The sequence below is a fragment of the Erithacus rubecula genome (assembly GCF_903797595.1).
Source record: "Erithacus rubecula genome assembly, chromosome: 6".
NCBI classification, from domain to species: domain Eukaryota; kingdom Metazoa; phylum Chordata; class Aves; order Passeriformes; family Muscicapidae; genus Erithacus; species Erithacus rubecula.
Window position 1 is genome coordinate 50,222,811 of NC_136688.1, and position 17,421 is coordinate 50,240,231.

A 17,421-nucleotide genomic window follows, 5' to 3' on the forward strand; every position below is an offset into this window, starting at 1 on the left:
CCAGAGATGGGGCACCCATAACTTCTCTGAGCAACCTGTTCCAGTACCTCACCATCTTAATACCTAATCTAAAGCCATTATTCCATCTTGTTGCTATGAGCCCTAGTAAACTGTCCCTCCAATTCTTGTAAGCCTTTTCTGGTGCTGGAATGGCTTAGTAAAGGAGCACTTGGTTCTGGGAGGTGCTGTAGTGTGCCTGTCAGAATATATTGATGCTAGGGATCTTCATGCAGTGAATATGCAGGTTTTTCCTCCAATGTGCCTAATTTTCTTTAGATTGAAAGAATCCTGGGTGTTCGTTTGCAAGCTGGACTGAGGGCCTGGACCCAGGTTCTTCTGGGACAAGCAGATGACAAAGCAGAAGTTGACATGGATACAGATGCTCCTCAAGTGAGCCATAAGCCTGGTGGTGAACCCAAGATCAAAGTAAGTTTTCCTGTGGCTTTTGCTTTTTTGATTAGATTTTTTTTTTGTTGGTGTTTTCCTTATTGTCAATTAACTAATGCAGAAATTATTTCTGAGGTTTATATAGTAAATAAATATTTCTTCTGCATCTGTCTTTGGAGAAATACTTTCCTCTTTCCATTTAAGTGCAAGTTGATTTTTGAGAAGTGCTTCTTGAAGTTGAAAATTCTTGTCTGTACATAGCAGTATCTGCCAGTAAAACTGGGTGTTTTTACTGTTTCTGCAGAACATTGTGCATGAACTAAGAATAACCAACCAGGTGATATACTTGAATCCACCAATTGAAGACTGTAGATACAAACTTTACCAAGAAATGTTTTCTTGGAAAATGGTAATCCTGTCACTGCCAAGAATTCAAAGTCAGAGATACCAGGTAAGTGTAATGAAGCTGTATCTAAGTCTGAGCAATTGCTTTCACTTAGTAATTAACTGTCCTCAATATATTAGTGTGTTGATCTAAAACCAAACCTGAGTGACCTGGAAATTGATGTATATCACAAGTGTAATTGTGGTTCCTAGGTTGGAGTGCATTATGAGCTGTCTGAGGAAGAGAAGTTCTATCGTAATGCATTGACAAGAATGCCTGATGGCCCTGCAGCTCTGGAGGAGTCATACTCAGCTGTCATGGGAATTGTGACTGAAGTGGAACAGTATGTCAAGGTAGGAAGCTGACAGGATATAATGGAACAGCTAAAATTAACATGGACTTTCAGTTTTCCTGGGGGCTGGAGGGAAACACATCTTTTGGAATATGCTGAAGAAGTTCTGAACATTGTGAAATACCTCCATTAGGTTTGGCTGCAGTACCAGTGTCTGTGGGATATGCAGGCTGAAAATATATACAACCGTCTTGGAGAAGACCTGAATAAGTGGCAGGCCCTTTTGGTTCAGATAAGAAAGGCAAGAGGAACATTTGACAATGCAGAAACCAGGAAGGAGTTTGGACCTGTTGTCATAGACTATGGCAAGGTGAGAAATTGTTATTATTTGTTGTGATAAATACATTGAATTTCAAAATAGGTGTATAGCAGAAAATAGCAAAGTGACAAATTACTATTATGTGACATTATTCACTTGTAGGTACAATCAAAGGTGAACTTGAAGTATGATTCCTGGCATAAGGAAGTGCTCAGCAAATTTGGCCAAATGCTTGGGCAGAATATGACAGAGTTTCATTCACAAATTTCTAAGGTAAGAAAAGCCTTATTTTCAGTTTTTCACTTTCAGATCAACTATTGTAGAATGCTAAAACACTGATTTATGCCTTTAACAGTCCCGTCAAGAGCTGGAGCAGCACTCTGTGGACACTGCTAGCACGTCAGATGCTGTGACATTCATCACATATGTGCAGTCCTTGAAACGTAAAATCAAACAGTTTGAAAAGCAAGTTGAGGTATGTTTGTTGTCTCTTGCTAATGATTCTGATTTATGGAAATGTCAGGCTTAGCTCATAAAATGCAGCTTCATCGTAATCATAAAATGATATTCAAGTTCTCTTGAAAAAAGACTCAAACTTCATATTCTGAAAAATCCTGTAAGCTCTATAGTGAGCCTTTAATTAAGTATATTTATTTAGCCTTGAAGCTTAAGGTTTGTTTTTTTAACTTAAAACCACTGTGTCTTGTAGCTGTATCGCAATGGTCAGCGCTTGCTTGAGAAACAGAGGTTCCAGTTTCCTTCCTCTTGGCTGTACATTGACAACATTGAAGGAGAATGGGGTGCCTTTAATGACATTATGCGTAGGAAGGATTCTGCCATTCAACAACAAGTAGCAAATCTGCAGATGAAAATAGTCCAAGAGGATCGTGCAGTGGAGAGCCGAACAACTGACTTGCTGACAGACTGGGAGAAAACAAAGCCTGTAACAGTAAGTAGTGATTATTAATATTCAGTCAATGAGGTAGATTTTCTGCATTCAGTAAGAAATAGAGAGTTTGCTTTTATGGTTTTTTTGGTGATTTTTCATTTTAGGTGATAGTAGAAGTCTTTTTGAGGGTTCTGTAATAACCTGTCAGTGTGTTGATTTTTGGCAATAGTTGCAGAGGGAAATTCACCCTTAAAACGTAGGCCTCTGTTAGGTGCAGAGAAATAAATTACTTCATTGACTGAGAGAAGTTTATCTGAAACAAGTATATGTCAGACGTAGCATGTAGGAGGTATGCATGTAGGAGGGCTCAGAAGGATTTTTGTTGTCTTTTTTTTTTTTCCTGAAGTGCTTTTTTGCAAAGCCAAAATCTACATGTAAAAATCAAATTAGACTTATTGTGGTATATAGTATGTTGTCTTATTGCCAGCAAAATGGAAATGTAAAAAATTAGGAAAACCAACATTTATATTTGTATTATATTTATATTTAGTCCCCAGTTTTAACTTGTCTTCAATGTAACTATAGCATTATTGGATTAATGTAATCCATGTAAACTTTAGGGAAATCTGCGTCCAGAAGAGGCTCTTCAAGCTCTTACCATTTATGAAGGAAAGTTCGGCAGGCTGAAGGATGACCGTGAGAAGTGTGCAAAGGCCAAGGAGGCTCTGGAACTTACAGATACTGGACTGCTCAGTGGCAGTGAAGAGCGCGTCCAGGTACAGCCTGCTCACACACCTTCTTGCCAGTTTTGGATAAAAATGTTGCAGTTCATCATTTTCTCCCTCAGGAGAGTGACTTGCAGTGTGTGCTGTACTAATATCAGGGCATGGTCTCCCCACTGACTCAGTTCTAGCTTTCAGAGATTGTCTGTGATTACTTCCTTGACTGTCTTATTCTTTTGAAACTGTTATGCGAGCCAAGATGGAATATTTCATCTTCATCACTTGCTGTTGCAGTTGGGTTGAACTGGCAAACAGAAGGTTTTTGATGGATTAGAAATACTTTGTTTAACTCACCCATGCTACTGATTTTGAAGAAATTAGGAATAGCTGCTGATGTTTGATACATTCCTTATTACAGGTAGCCCTTGAAGAGCTGCAGGACCTCAAAGGTGTCTGGTCTGAACTCTCTAAGGTCTGGGAACAGATTGATCAAATGAAAGAACAACCCTGGGTCTCAGTACAGCCTCGCAAGGTACTTCACTTTTGTGTACATGAACAATATAACTGCCACAAGTCTATGAAAATTAGAAATTAGACCTTTTGAGACAGACATGCTCTGTTGTCAGTCTGGATCATTTTCAGTGTTCAGGTATGTTTTTCAGTATGCTGTGAGCATGTTTCTTCTGAAGCTAATGTAAGAATATTCACGGGATTGTAGTAATTTAAGTAATCTTACAGGGAATGTATGTAGTTTCCATAGTTTGAGATTGGACTGCATATACAGAGAAGAAACTGCTGTTTTTAAATTAATTGTTTGACCTCATTAGAGAAACTTCATTATACAGTTGGGTAAACAGCATTGATTTTAAGTTAGTGCTCAGGAGGTAAAGAGCTGAAAGAACACTAATCTATAAACTTAACTGCCTGTGACATGACTGCATCATAAATCTCAATCAGACCAATAAAATTGCATTCTCAACTCTAGAGTAACCACATCTTGGGCAAATATGGGTAAGACTTAACTGTCCTGTTGCTAATGTCTCATTAGAGAGAGTTTTCTGTAACAAATGTATAGGCAACTTGTATGTTTATGTGCACAGGACTTGTAGAGAAATATTTCATTGCTTTTATGTTATTGACAGCTTCGACAAAACTTGGATGGTCTGCTGAACCAACTGAAAAACTTCCCTGCCCGTTTGCGGCAGTATGCCTCCTATGAGTATGTTCAGAGACTTCTGAAGGGCTACATGAAGGTAAGTTGCACACATTTCTAAAATGCAGGTATTTTATATTCGAGTTCAAAGATGTAACTTGCTTTCTTTTCTTCTGTAGATAAACATGTTAGTTATCGAACTGAAGTCCGAGGCACTTAAAGACCGACACTGGAAACAGTTGATGAAGAGGCTTCATGTTAACTGGGTTGTCTCAGAATTGACCCTGGGCCAGATCTGGGATGTCGATTTACAGAGAAATGAAGCAATTGTCAAAGATGTTCTGCTTGTGGCTCAGGGAGAGATGGCTTTGGAAGAGTTCTTGAAACAGGCTAGTATCAGCTCTTCCATGTATGTATGTAATAGGAAATCTAAGGGTTGCTGTTAGGTGGCTACTTGTGTAGTAAACTTGTCACTCTAAGCTATTGAAACAAAGGCCAGGACTCCATGGTTTGCTCTGTTTTGGGAAACAGTTTAAAGCTCTGTAAACTTTCTCAGATGAAACTTGCATTATTTGGGAAAAGCAGTTCTTGGTAGTAACTGCAAAGATCCCACCTTGAACTGCTTCATAGTCTTAGTATTTTTAACAAAAGCTTAAGTGTCAAGGCAGAATATTCGGGTGAAAAAAATAGTATCAGATTACTGTAATACATTTCTACTCTGTAACTATGTTGGAACATAAATTATTGATGTCATATCTTAAACATCTTTTTCTTCAGATAAGAGAAGTGTGGAACACCTATGAACTGGACTTGGTCAATTACCAGAACAAGTGTCGTTTGATTCGTGGATGGGATGACCTTTTCAACAAAGTCAAGGAGCACATTAACAGCGTGTCTGCTATGAAGCTGTCACCATACTACAAGGTAAAATGGAAAACAAAACTAAAGAATTTTTGTTTATTTCTGCCTTCCCCTTCTGTTTAGTTTGTATTTTTGTCAGCAGGGACTATATTCATTGTTTAAAGCTGACAGACTGAATTGTATATGCATACTTTGTAACTCTTAAAAAACTGTTTCCTCTAATAATTATTAGTAGTCAAATACTTAACAATATTAAAATGAATATTAATGTAGTGTTTAAACTTCAGGTGTTTGAGGAAGATGCCCTTAGCTGGGAAGACAAGCTGAACCGTATCATGGCACTTTTTGATGTCTGGATAGATGTACAAAGGCGTTGGGTCTACCTGGAGGGTATCTTTACTGGCAGTGCAGACATCAAGCACTTGCTGCCAGTGGAGACCCAGCGGTTCCAGAGGTAACTTTTAAATTTTGTTCTTTTCTTGCCTCCCTTGGGGGCACCATGTGGGCAGGCCTGAAACTTCCTGACTCACTGTAGCACTCTCTGAGTTGAAATGCTGACTATATTCTTGGTCCAGCTGAATTAGAGCTGTTTTCTGTTGCTGTAGTCTTTAATCTCACCCTTTAAACATTGTTTACTTTCTTTCTTTTAAGTTGGTCTGATCATACTTGCTCATTCCCTACTCTTCCAGTCAGATCAAAGAATCAGACTTATGTGTCTTCAGGATGTAAAGATAAGTAGACCTGCTCTGGACTTGGTAGACTGGACATTACAAAGAAGTTAGGTTTTGTTCTTATAGGCTTGAGGTACATAAAGAGGAATTCGAGGAATTTAGGCTAGTGCTCCCCAGAGCTGCTGCAACCATTAGAGTTGGAGTGGTCATGTAGAGACAAATAATTTTGGTGTTCTGTAGGCCTGTGGTTACTGAGTTTGCACTAATGTATTGTGTTATTTTACTTGCAGCATCAGCACTGAATTTTTGGCACTCATGAAAAAGGTGTCCAAATCTCCACTTGTGATGGATGTTCTTAACATTCAAGGGGTGCAGAGATCATTAGAGAGACTGGCAGACTTACTTGGGAAGATACAGAAAGCTCTGGGAGAATACTTGGAAAGGGAGAGGTCCTCTTTCCCTCGGTAAGTAGTTGACTCCTGAAGTAATCTGATATTTCTGTGCAGGAATTGGTGTACTGCTCTGCCAATTCTTATGCAGTACATATATATGAGATTTTATGGCCATTTAAATATGTAATGTCTGTATACAGAATTCAGTTACACCTGCTTCTCTGGAAATGAGGCTGAAATTTCTCCTACTTGCTCACCTGCAAGATTTAGATATTGCCTAAAAAACCATTGCAACTGATTTCTGAAAAAACTTTAGAGGTTCTTCTGCCATTTGATTGAAGGACGGTGTCTAAACTGTCACTGTCCAGTATTTAGGTCACTGATTTTGACTTACCTGTAGTCCTCAAATAATTTGTCACTTAACATGGGAAAATAAGAGTGAGGGAGGTACTGAGTGGGAGTCCTTCCTGGCTGATAGGCAGTTCAATACCAGAGTCTACTGTGGGTATTTCAGAGATGGATAAGTAAAGAAAATGATCCACACTATGGAGCATGTATTCACTTCTGTATGGTACAGACAACATGAACTTAATGGTAGCACTGAGGTATAACTGCTGGCAAATTTATGGTTCATGCACTCTTGCAGTGTTGGGGAAATGATTGTCAGTTACTTCTGTGTAGTGGCCATGGATGAAGCATAAATTGTATATTAAAAGTGACCGTTGGAGTTCTGATACCGATCTAATTTTATGTGATTAATAGGTTCTACTTTGTTGGTGATGAAGACTTGCTTGAAATCATTGGAAACAGCAAAAATGTTGCTAAGTTGCAGAAACACTTCAAGAAAATGTTTGCTGGAGTTTCTAGCATTATTCTCAATGAAGACAATTCTGTGGTTCTTGGGATATCCTCACGTGAAGGAGAGGAGGTATAGCTGCAGTATTTATTTCTAAATAATATTCTGAAAATAAGTGAATGTGGGCTGACTTAAACCTTTAATTCTTGCAGGTGCTGTTCAAGACACCTGTCTCCATCACAGAACACCCCAAGATCAATGAGTGGCTCACTCTTGTTGAAAAAGAAATGAGAGTGACCCTTGCTAAATTGCTTGCAGAGTCTGTTACTGAGGTAGAAATCTTTGGAAAAGCAACTTCAATTGATCCAGCAGTCTACATCTCTTGGATTGACAAATACCAGGTATTAATGTGGAGCACTTAAATATACTGCAGCTTGGTTACTTCAGCAAGGAAAACTATCTTATGAGGGTTTTTTTACACAGGCTCAGCTTGTTGTGCTGTCAGCCCAGATTGCTTGGTCTGAGAATGTGGAGTCAGCCCTCAATGGTGGAGGTGGAGACAACAGTCCTCTGCAGTCTGTGCTGGCCAATGTTGAGGTCACACTCAATGTCCTGGCAGACTCTGTGCTGATGGAGCAGCCACCCCTTCGCAGAAGGAAACTGGAGCACTTGGTAAGTAAAAACTCCCTTTCCTCTTCAGGGTTTACAGGAGAGCATTTTTATATGTTACTGAAAAAGTTGATCAGTCTAAGACTTACTGTTCCTCCAGGAAAAGAATTTGTGTGATTTAAGCAATTACATTAAGGCCTGATCCTTAATATAGATTGTGGTAATTTTTCACTCTAGTCAGTTTAATGCATGATGCCATATTATAGGTTATCTCAGTGAATTGATATTCAAAATGGATCTTCCAGGTATGGAAGTTACTGATATTTTTCATTCCAATTTGAAATATGTCATTAAGTTGCTTATTATTGTAATCATAATATGCTTTTGTTTGTAGCTAGGGATTAAAGGTGGGGGGAGGATTAAAATCATCCTGAGTTATTTCTAGAGGGAAGTATCTGGTTTCTAGCAAGTAAAATACTGAGTTCAGTAGTGTAATAGATTAACAGGCTAGCTGGGCCAAACTGTAAACTAGGAAAGTAATTTAGAGCAGTAGGTAACATGGTTAGTTTTGGTTTTGTAGCAACAGATTTTAAACCGGAGACTGGTTTTAGGTTATGATTTCTATGTGATGACAATTCACTGTGCTAATCTGAGAAGCTGTAGGATCCTTGTCTTTGCTTGTATTGTTCTGGTCTTAAAGGAGTTACTTGATTCTCCAGATCACTGAGTTGGTGCACCAGAGAGATGTTACAAGATCACTGATCAAAAGCAAGATCGACAACTCCAAATCCTTTGAGTGGCTCAGCCAAATGCGGTTCTACTTTGACCCAAAGCAGACAGATGTGTTGCAGCAGCTCTCCATTCAGATGGCAAATGCCAAATTCAACTATGGTTTTGAATACCTTGGAGTTCAGGATAAGCTGGTACAGACTCCCCTCACTGACCGCTGCTACCTGACAATGACACAAGCCCTGGAGGCAAGACTTGGAGGATCACCATTTGGTAAGTTTGTGAGACAAGTGTATAAAATTCTTCTCTGATACGAGAACAAGTGGTTTAGGTCACTTAAAGAATCACCAGTGAGGTATCAGCAAAGGCAGGTTTAATATGAATTTTTAAAAGCACAATGAATTCTATGGCAAATGTCATTCTCTTACTTACTATATAGATAAAGCACACAAGGAAAAAATGTGATTTTAAAAATATCGAAAATGGTTCATGTGGAGTCTGGGGACACAGAAGGATGAGCAGGGATAACAGTAAGGGATGCAAAGGGTAAGGGAGACTGCTCTTGGGTCACAAGGGTTGGAGTGGACTCCTGTGTCAAACTAGCTTCAGACTGGATCAAGTTTAGGTCTAAAGGATTTAGCAATACTGAATTACCTAATCAATAAAATAATGACAGTACTTGAACAAAATAATTTAGTAGGATTTTCTAGAAATCAGCAGTATACATATAGCAGTAACTTGACTAAAAGTTTAGCGTAATTATAGACCTAAATAGGCAACACTCAAAAGGCACAGAGACATGAAGTATGCACAGAGGTATACCTATGAAAAATTCCCCTTGAATTCATTGGAATACATCAAATGCCTTTGCATCTCTCCAGAATGAAGGGTTGGCCTCAAGGAGTGGGGGATATCAGCCCAGGTTCAGTTGTCAGCTTTCAATGGCAATCCTCCATTACAAACTGGAAAGATCACAAGCTCCAAGAGTCATCCTACTGGGATGGAGATCCTGGTCACAGCTTGCTGCAGTCTGGGAGATCTCAAAGGGTCTCACTTAGGACCACTGTTTATAGAGTTACAAAATTACTGATTTTAGTCATCAGTAAATTTCCATCCTTGCTATAATCCGAGTTGCCAGTTACTAGAACTTTCCTTGAAAAGTCCAACACCAAGAATATTATTCTACTTGCTCTGTTGTTCAGACAGAAAAAAATATAAGTCTCAAGGCTATTAAGTAGAATACAGGAGCTTGTTAGACAACAGAACCTAAGGTAGCAGACAGGGTTTTTGATAAGCTCAGAGGGAGCTAACTGATGGTGTTTATGTAGGCCAAGGCCTAGCAAGCATTCCTGAGACTGTAGTGTAGCCTGGGATGGGGTTTAGGTGCACTGATGTGCACCCCCACAAAAAAGTGTTAATGTGAACATGCAGAACATTTACAACTAGGATATGAAGAAAAGAATGGGGTTTTGGGGGAAGTCAAAGTAGTTTTAGGTTTTCTTTGAACCTCTTGCACAGGCACCTTTAGAATCCACATGCTGGCAGATTGCACGAGTTGGCAGTGCTACTCAGATGATAAACTCTAAAGCGTGTCTGTCCCATTTCAAAAACAGGTCCTGCTGGCACTGGTAAAACAGAATCTGTTAAAGCTCTTGGACATCAGCTTGGGCGCTTTGTGTTGGTTTTCAACTGCGACGAAACATTTGACTTCCAGGTAAGCTGTTTGATTTAAACTATGTAGTCTTTGTTAACAAGAAGTAGGGATCTCTTCAGAGCCCTGAAACAGCCAGCAGTGTTTATTTTCGAGGTAATTATGTGTAAGTCCTAACTGAGCTGGTATCTGTAGATTATGTAGAACCTCTGTAACAAAAAAATGCCTAAAGCAGAAGTGAAATGAAACATTACTAGAGCAGGGGTTCTGGGTTTCTGAACAGATAGTTCTGTCACAGCAAATGATGGGAAGGAAGAGGAAGTACAGGGGCAAGGGCTTAAGACAGGCTTTAGGAAAATATCTTAAACTATGTAATTTGCATTTATAGTTTAATGAGGAAGAGATGAGACTGGTTATAATACATCTACTTCAGTAATCTCACAAATTATCCTTTACAGCACAAGTGTGCTGTTTACCTCAGCATGTGAAAAATTCTTGAAAACTGAGAAAATTTATCCAGATATTTGAAGATTAATGATATCTTCAAACTGAGAACCAGATAAAATGTCTCTGTAAACCATAACACAGCAAATTATCTTCAAATGAAAACATTGGTCAAGTGTATAGATACAAAAAAACCATAAAATATGTACAAGGACTTTATGGACTTTGACAGGTTGCCCATGTGTGGGGTTTTTTTTTTTCTCTATAGCTATATTTTGACCAGGTCAGGATTCCATTTATCTAGCATTTGGCTTGTAGGGGTGACTGTAAGAAGAATGCCTAGGAAGTATTAATATCACAGATAATGCAATCCTTCCTTGCCCCAGCTCCCTCTTCTCTCTGGCAGTTAAGACAATCAGGATGTCCTAGCAGAAGTGTGTTACTCTGTTCATGCTCTCTCTAGTTAACCTTTCTTCATGTACCATTTCTCCTCTTAAATCCACTTGCACACTTGGTTCTGTAACATCTTTTCCAAATTGTTCCACTGTGCACTATCACTATGCACTTAATGAAAGGGAAGCTTTTTTTTGTCTTTTTTTTTTAATGATTTCTGAGTTCTTGTAGTAGAAAAGACAGTAAATAATTGATTCTGGTTCATCTAAAACCAGTAAATTCTAGAGGTTCTTCATATTCCCTCATGTTGCCTTATACAGAATCTTACCTTAAAGGTTGTTCTTTATGTAGAAAGGTTATCATACTCTGGTCATCCAGTTTGCTCTTCTGAAATGTTTTGTAATTCTTGTACCCTCCTTGTGCTAAAGCACTAGAACTGCACCTAATGTTCATGGTATCAGCAAACAAAACATCATGCAATGGATTTAGTTGGCCTGTTTTGGAGCACACTGCAGTACAGTATGGAGTAATAGGGAGCTATGATCATCTTTGTGGTTCTGTGAAGCAGTGAAAGCTGAACTTCAGAGCCCTTTCATAACTCTTACAATACTGCAAATACAGTAACCTGCAAATAAACACAGCTTCTTCGTGCCTTGGATGCACTGTAGAAAGTGCTCTTCTCTGCTCCTTTTGCCAATGCAGTTGAGTGCATTTTCCCCTCTCTGTGCAGGCGATGGGACGCATCTTTGTGGGACTTTGCCAAGTGGGTGCCTGGGGCTGCTTTGATGAGTTCAACAGACTGGAGGAGCGAATGCTCTCTGCAGTTTCACAGCAAGTTCAGTGCATCCAGGAAGCCTTGCGAGAGCATTCCAACCCCAACTATGACAAGAGTATGTAATCCTTCTCTAGCATCCTTCATGCTGTTTTGTTCCTTAGCTACACTTCTTGCAAATAATGCAAGGATGAAGCTACTTTATGTCAAAACTTAAATATTTGATGTGACTTTCAGATGGTAGAAGTTTATATTGTTTGAGTGGCAGTACTGGAGAACCTGCTGTCCATTCCTGTAACTAAAATAGAATAATGTATTCAATTCTGAGAGTGATGGATCACTGACTCAGGTATAACTAAATGCACTCTCTTTTCAGCTGCAACGCCCATTACCTGTGAGCTGCTGAACAAACAAGTCAAAGTGAGCCCTGACATGGCTATCTTCATCACCATGAATCCTGGCTATGCAGGCAGATCTAATCTGCCTGACAATTTGAAGAAGTTGTTCCGTAGCTTGGCAATGACGAAACCAGACCGTCAGTTGATTGCGCAGGTCATGCTGTACTCCCAAGGTTTCCGTACTGCTGAAGTTCTTGCCAATAAGATAGTACCATTCTTCAAGTGAGTGACAAGTTTGACTGTAGTCAGTACCATTAGAACTTACTGTTCAAAGCTGTAATATTCTTTGCAACTCACTAAGCAGGTTGTGTAGCAATCATTTCAAGCAACAGTTTCAAGTAAAGAATGGCATTTGCTGAGTGTTATGTTGGTTCATACTGAGGATCAAATTGTATTTTATCTCTTTTACTTCTTAGGCTTTGTGATGAACAGCTGTCCTCACAAAGTCACTATGATTTTGGCCTGAGAGCACTGAAGAGTGTGCTGGTTAGTGCAGGTAATGTGAAGAGGGAGAGGATTCAGAAGATAAAGCGGGAGAAGGAAGAGCGTGGTGAAGTTGTTGATGAGGGAGAAATCGCTGAGAACTTGCCAGAGCAAGAGGTAACGTGTGTGCAAAGTTTTTCACTTCTGTGATAGAGGATGCCCACTAAACAAAGAAAGCAGCTCTTCAGTATTTACCATTTAGTATTAAGTCATGTGAACAAAATAATGTTAGTTACCAAAGATAATTTGATAACTTAAAAGCATCAAGTTAAACATGGCTTCTAAGTCCGTGAATCATAGTGAAGAACTTATTCATATGAGGTGGTACATCCATGACATTTTTTGCTGCTCAGAGTCTCAGCAATTAATGAAAAAAAAAAAGGCAGCATAAAGAAGAGACATAAGAAAGATTTGTATAAACTGAAAATCAATAGGAAATCATTGGGTAGTTCCAAAGTTGAAACTACACCAGTGGTTGTTTTGACTAAGACTACCCTGGTCTGGTACTTAATCAGTAAAGTATTTAGAGAACTATTCCTTGTCAAACATGTTTGGTGAAGTAAACTTAGCAAAAAAAATCTTAAATGAAATGTGACTCTCTCTCTTCTGCAGATCCTGATCCAAAGTGTTTGTGAAACTATGGTACCAAAACTGGTTGCAGAAGACATTCCACTGCTGTTCAGTCTCCTTTCTGATGTATTTCCTGGAGTACAATATCACCGTGGAGAGATGACAGCCTTGAGAGAGGAACTTAAGAAAGTCTGTCAAGAAATGTACCTTACCTATGGTGACGGAGAAGAAGTTGGTGGCATGTGGGTTGAAAAGGTAAAATATAAAACTGAAAATGTAGAATTGAAGTTTATGTATAAGACTGAATTTCCCTTTCTATTATGAAAAGTCAAAAACTTTAAAATTTTTCTTGTATTAAACGAACAGTACCTAAAAGATTAACTGCTGAGGTTAATTGGTACATTATTTCTTGTGTCACAGGTTCTTCAGCTGTATCAGATTACACAGATAAATCATGGTTTGATGATGGTTGGTCCCTCTGGAAGTGGAAAGAGCATGGCCTGGAGAGTACTTCTGAAAGCTCTTGAACGGCTGGAGGGTGTGGAAGGTGTTGCTCACATTATAGATCCAAAAGCAATCAGCAAAGATCACCTCTATGGTACTTTGGATCCAAACACCAGGGAATGGACAGATGGCTTGTTTACACATGTCCTGAGAAAGTAAGTCTTTAATAGCACAAACACAAAATGGCTGGTACGTTTATGCTGAGGATAATTTCACCTTGCTGAGTCTTAATACTCAACTTCAATTAATTTCTTTATTTTCTTTAATATAGAATCATAGACAATGTGAGAGGTGAACTACAAAAACGTCAGTGGATTATCTTTGACGGTGATGTAGACCCTGAATGGGTTGAGAACTTGAACTCTGTTCTGGATGACAACAAACTTCTGACTCTGCCAAATGGAGAACGTCTCAGCCTCCCACCAAATGTAATGTTAATTTTTTTTACATTGTGTTAATGTACAGTATAATGCTGATGTTGATTATTCAGAGTCTAAATGCAAATTTGCATATTATAAAAGGTCTCTGTTTTATCAAGGAAAGAGTTTTTATATTGTTTTGCTCTTGGTTGATTTTTACTCCTAAGTGTTGTTCTAAATTTCTGTTTTTCAGGTGCGTATCATGTTTGAAGTACAGGATCTGAAATATGCCACTTTGGCTACTGTGTCAAGGTGTGGTATGGTGTGGTTCAGTGAGGATGTTCTCAGTACAGACATGATATTCAATAACTTCCTGGCCAGACTGAGAAGCATTCCTCTGGATGAAGGTGAGGAGGAAGCTCAGCGCAGGCGAAAGGGCAAAGAAGATGAAGGAGAAGAGGCAGCATCCCCAATGTTGCAGGTAAAACTTAAATTACTTTACGGGATAAAGTAGTAAAAATGCTTGTATCACAGGTGCACCATTTGTAGAATTTATGACAGCCTATCATAGAAAAGCTGATTTCCTCTTTACATGGTTTTTCTTTTTGTTTTTTTATTTTTTTTTGGTTTAAATATGAAGCATTTCAAACCTTAAACAAATTCTTTTCTTTGTGCCTGGTAGCCAAATGAGAAACAAATGCTTAGAGCAGTGTTTGTCTCCCCCAACAGATTCAGAGAGATGCTGCAACAATAATGCAGCCATATTTCACCTCCAATGGCCTGGTAACCAAGGCCCTTGAGCACGCTTTCAAGCTGGAGCACATCATGGACCTCACCCGCCTGCGCTGCCTCGGCTCTCTGTTCTCCATGTTGCACCAAGCTTGCCGCAACGTGGCCCAGTACAACGCCAACCATCCCGACTTCCCCATGCAGATCGACCAGCTGGAGCGTTACATCCAGGTTAGTGCAGCCTGCTGCTGAGGGACTCCTGTGTCTGCCTAGATTGGAGTTACTCATTGAGCTTTGTTCCATTTTTCTAAAACCAATAGCTGCTGTTGTTGCTTCTTACAGAGGTACTTGGTCTATGCGATCCTGTGGTCTCTTTCTGGGGACAGTCGTTTGAAAATGAGAGCAGAGCTGGGAGAATACATTAGGAGGATCACCACTGTGCCACTGCCAACTGCACCCAACATACCTATAATTGACTATGAGGTAAATCTTTCTTGTGCTAGAAATGTTGCTCTTTGATTTTCTTAAAAGCTTGCTTTAGATTTTGGAGGCAAACCTGGACACTAAACTGCTAGACTACCTTAAATTTTACAGTTTTACACTTCAGCAAACAAGCTGCTTGTTTAAATAAACACATCAAATTTGATGTCACTTAAAAAAATAAATTTAACTAAGGTTGGGCTGTTCTAAATTGTCTAATCATGTTTTTGTGCTTCTAGGTGTCCATTACAGGTGAATGGGTGCCATGGCAATCCAAAGTTCCTCAAATTGAAGTTGAAACACACAAAGTTGCAGCTCCTGATGTTGTAGTGCCAACCCTAGATACAGTTCGCCATGAAGCATTGCTGTACACTTGGCTGGCAGAACACAAACCTCTGGTGCTCTGTGGCCCCCCAGGTTCTGGAAAGACCATGACCCTCTTCAGTGCTCTCAGAGCTCTGCCTGACATGGAGGTACACAAGAGAGCTATGTGTGTGTGTGTGTGTGTGTGTGTGAGCGCATGGGTGTGTGAATTATAGAGTAGTAGCAAGTCTTTAATCTTCTTAAGATTGAAAATAGCATGGAATTTATTTCCTAGCCAGAACTCTGTGATAGCTTCACCTCAGTCAGTCATGTGTATATATAACAAGAAGTAAAAATCATGTTGAGGAGAATACAAATTCATTTCCCAAGTTCCTTAGCCTAAAGCTACTTTCTTTCTTTGCCACTTCAGTAACAGAGAAGCATTCCTGCATTCAGTATTTAAAAACCTGTGCACATGTTTAAAAGTAGCTTTCACCCTACTGTGTATTTAGGTGGAGTTACAGTTATATGAGGCTGTAATGTTCAAAATACAGGGTCGGGCAAGAACCTGCAGTGGGAAGCAAGGAGTATCTAGTCTGTATATATATGGCTGTGTGTATGTGGTAATATGTGGATGGTGTATGCATTTCCATTGTGAACAGCCAAATATACCTGTTTTCAGGACTCCTGATACAGTCTGTTTCAGTCCTTAGTGTATTTAATTTTTTTTCCACTGCTCTCTTTTAAAGGTGGTTGGACTCAACTTTTCAAGTGCTACAACTCCAGAACTTCTGTTGAAAACCTTTGATCACTACTGTGAATACAGGCGTACCCCTAATGGAGTGGTGCTGGCTCCTGTGCAGTTAGGAAAGTGGCTGGTGCTGTTCTGTGATGAAATCAACTTGCCAGATATGGATAAGTACGGCACACAGAGAGTCATCTCCTTCATTAGACAGGTTTGTTTTTCTTCATAATCAACTGTATCAGAGCAGTAACTTATAGGGAAATAAAATATTCCACTGATGGGATTTTATTTTTATGTCTTCATTCCAGATGGTGGAACATGGAGGATTCTACCGTACATCTGACCAGACATGGGTGAAACTGGAGAGAATTCAGTTTGTTGGTGCATGTAATCCACCTACTGATCCTGGAAGAAAACCTCTGTCACATAGGTAATATGTCTAGTAAATTCTAGGTAACAATGGAATAGGAGTCAAAACTGAAGCATTGGTTATGTAATTTGTTGTTAATGCTCTTGTTTAACAACAGCTGTTCTGAAATGGTGTTCCTTGCTTTTGCACTGTCTGCTGCTTGGTTCTTACCCTGACAGCCTGGCAGTGGACTCGGTGTTAGGCTGTTGAATCACCTGCTTTAAACACTTGAGAGTGGGAGCAGTCAAACCAACTACAGTTGCTGCTGATGATTTTGAATCAAGCAGTACTTTAATTATGGAAAAATTAATGAAGAGAATGCAGATAGTAATTTGACTTTCTGTACTGTGTAATATGCTAATCTTTCAGGTTTTTACGACATGTTCCTGTGGTTTATGTGGACTATCCTGGACCAGCTTCACTTACTCAGATATATGGAACATTCAATCGTGCAATGCTGAGGCTGATCCCATCGCTTCGCACGTATGCAGAGCCTCTCACTGCTGCAATGGTAGAATTCTACACAATGTCTCAGGTAACTTGTTAACTGCAACCCCTAACTCCAGTTAAAAGACTTTTTTCTATACTGATTGATTTAACATGTGTTGTTAACCTTTCGCATGGATAGTATGTGTACAAGAGCTCAACTAATTACTTGAGTTCTGGCAAAAATGTCTGAATTACGCTGTCAAGGTAATGTCTTAAAATGCCAAGGTATGTGCAAAAAAACTACTTTCAAGATAAAGTAACTAATTAAGTTTAAATTTTTAGGAGAGATTCACTCAAGACACGCAGCCACACTACATCTACTCACCTCGTGAAATGACTCGGTGGGTGAGAGGTATATTTGAAGCATTAAGACCTCTAGAAACCTTACCAGTTGAAGGCCTTATCAGGATTTGGGCCCACGAAGCATTACGTCTCTTCCAGGACAGGTAAAACATTCATGAGCTGGAGAAGCAAAACAATAAAAAGT

At 39.3% G+C, this 17,421-nt stretch overlaps 1 protein-coding gene across 1 annotated transcript in view; it reads left to right on the plus strand.

The window, feature by feature from the left end:
• The window catches only part of DYNC1H1 (dynein cytoplasmic 1 heavy chain 1), a 44,585-nt gene that overhangs the window by 8,722 nt on the left and 18,442 nt on the right, over nt 1-17,421 (plus strand). The window contains exons 10-42 of the mRNA XM_079309758.1: nt 277-426; nt 692-838; nt 985-1,125; nt 1,258-1,434; nt 1,546-1,656; nt 1,739-1,858; nt 2,093-2,332; nt 2,893-3,048; nt 3,413-3,526; nt 4,137-4,247; nt 4,327-4,536; nt 4,925-5,071; nt 5,296-5,462; nt 5,970-6,143; nt 6,834-6,999; nt 7,080-7,268; nt 7,351-7,539; nt 8,196-8,478; nt 9,819-9,919; nt 11,424-11,583; nt 11,842-12,085; nt 12,280-12,463; nt 12,959-13,171; nt 13,337-13,575; nt 13,692-13,848; nt 14,033-14,260; nt 14,509-14,739; nt 14,851-14,991; nt 15,228-15,461; nt 16,041-16,247; nt 16,345-16,466; nt 16,815-16,980; nt 17,217-17,380. Coding sequence (XP_079165884.1) covers nt 277-426; nt 692-838; nt 985-1,125; nt 1,258-1,434; nt 1,546-1,656; nt 1,739-1,858; nt 2,093-2,332; nt 2,893-3,048; nt 3,413-3,526; nt 4,137-4,247; nt 4,327-4,536; nt 4,925-5,071; nt 5,296-5,462; nt 5,970-6,143; nt 6,834-6,999; nt 7,080-7,268; nt 7,351-7,539; nt 8,196-8,478; nt 9,819-9,919; nt 11,424-11,583; nt 11,842-12,085; nt 12,280-12,463; nt 12,959-13,171; nt 13,337-13,575; nt 13,692-13,848; nt 14,033-14,260; nt 14,509-14,739; nt 14,851-14,991; nt 15,228-15,461; nt 16,041-16,247; nt 16,345-16,466; nt 16,815-16,980; nt 17,217-17,380 — 5,783 coding nt within the window. The remainder of the gene's footprint in view (nt 1-276; nt 427-691; nt 839-984; nt 1,126-1,257; nt 1,435-1,545; nt 1,657-1,738; nt 1,859-2,092; nt 2,333-2,892; nt 3,049-3,412; nt 3,527-4,136; nt 4,248-4,326; nt 4,537-4,924; nt 5,072-5,295; nt 5,463-5,969; nt 6,144-6,833; nt 7,000-7,079; nt 7,269-7,350; nt 7,540-8,195; nt 8,479-9,818; nt 9,920-11,423; nt 11,584-11,841; nt 12,086-12,279; nt 12,464-12,958; nt 13,172-13,336; nt 13,576-13,691; nt 13,849-14,032; nt 14,261-14,508; nt 14,740-14,850; nt 14,992-15,227; nt 15,462-16,040; nt 16,248-16,344; nt 16,467-16,814; nt 16,981-17,216; nt 17,381-17,421) is intronic.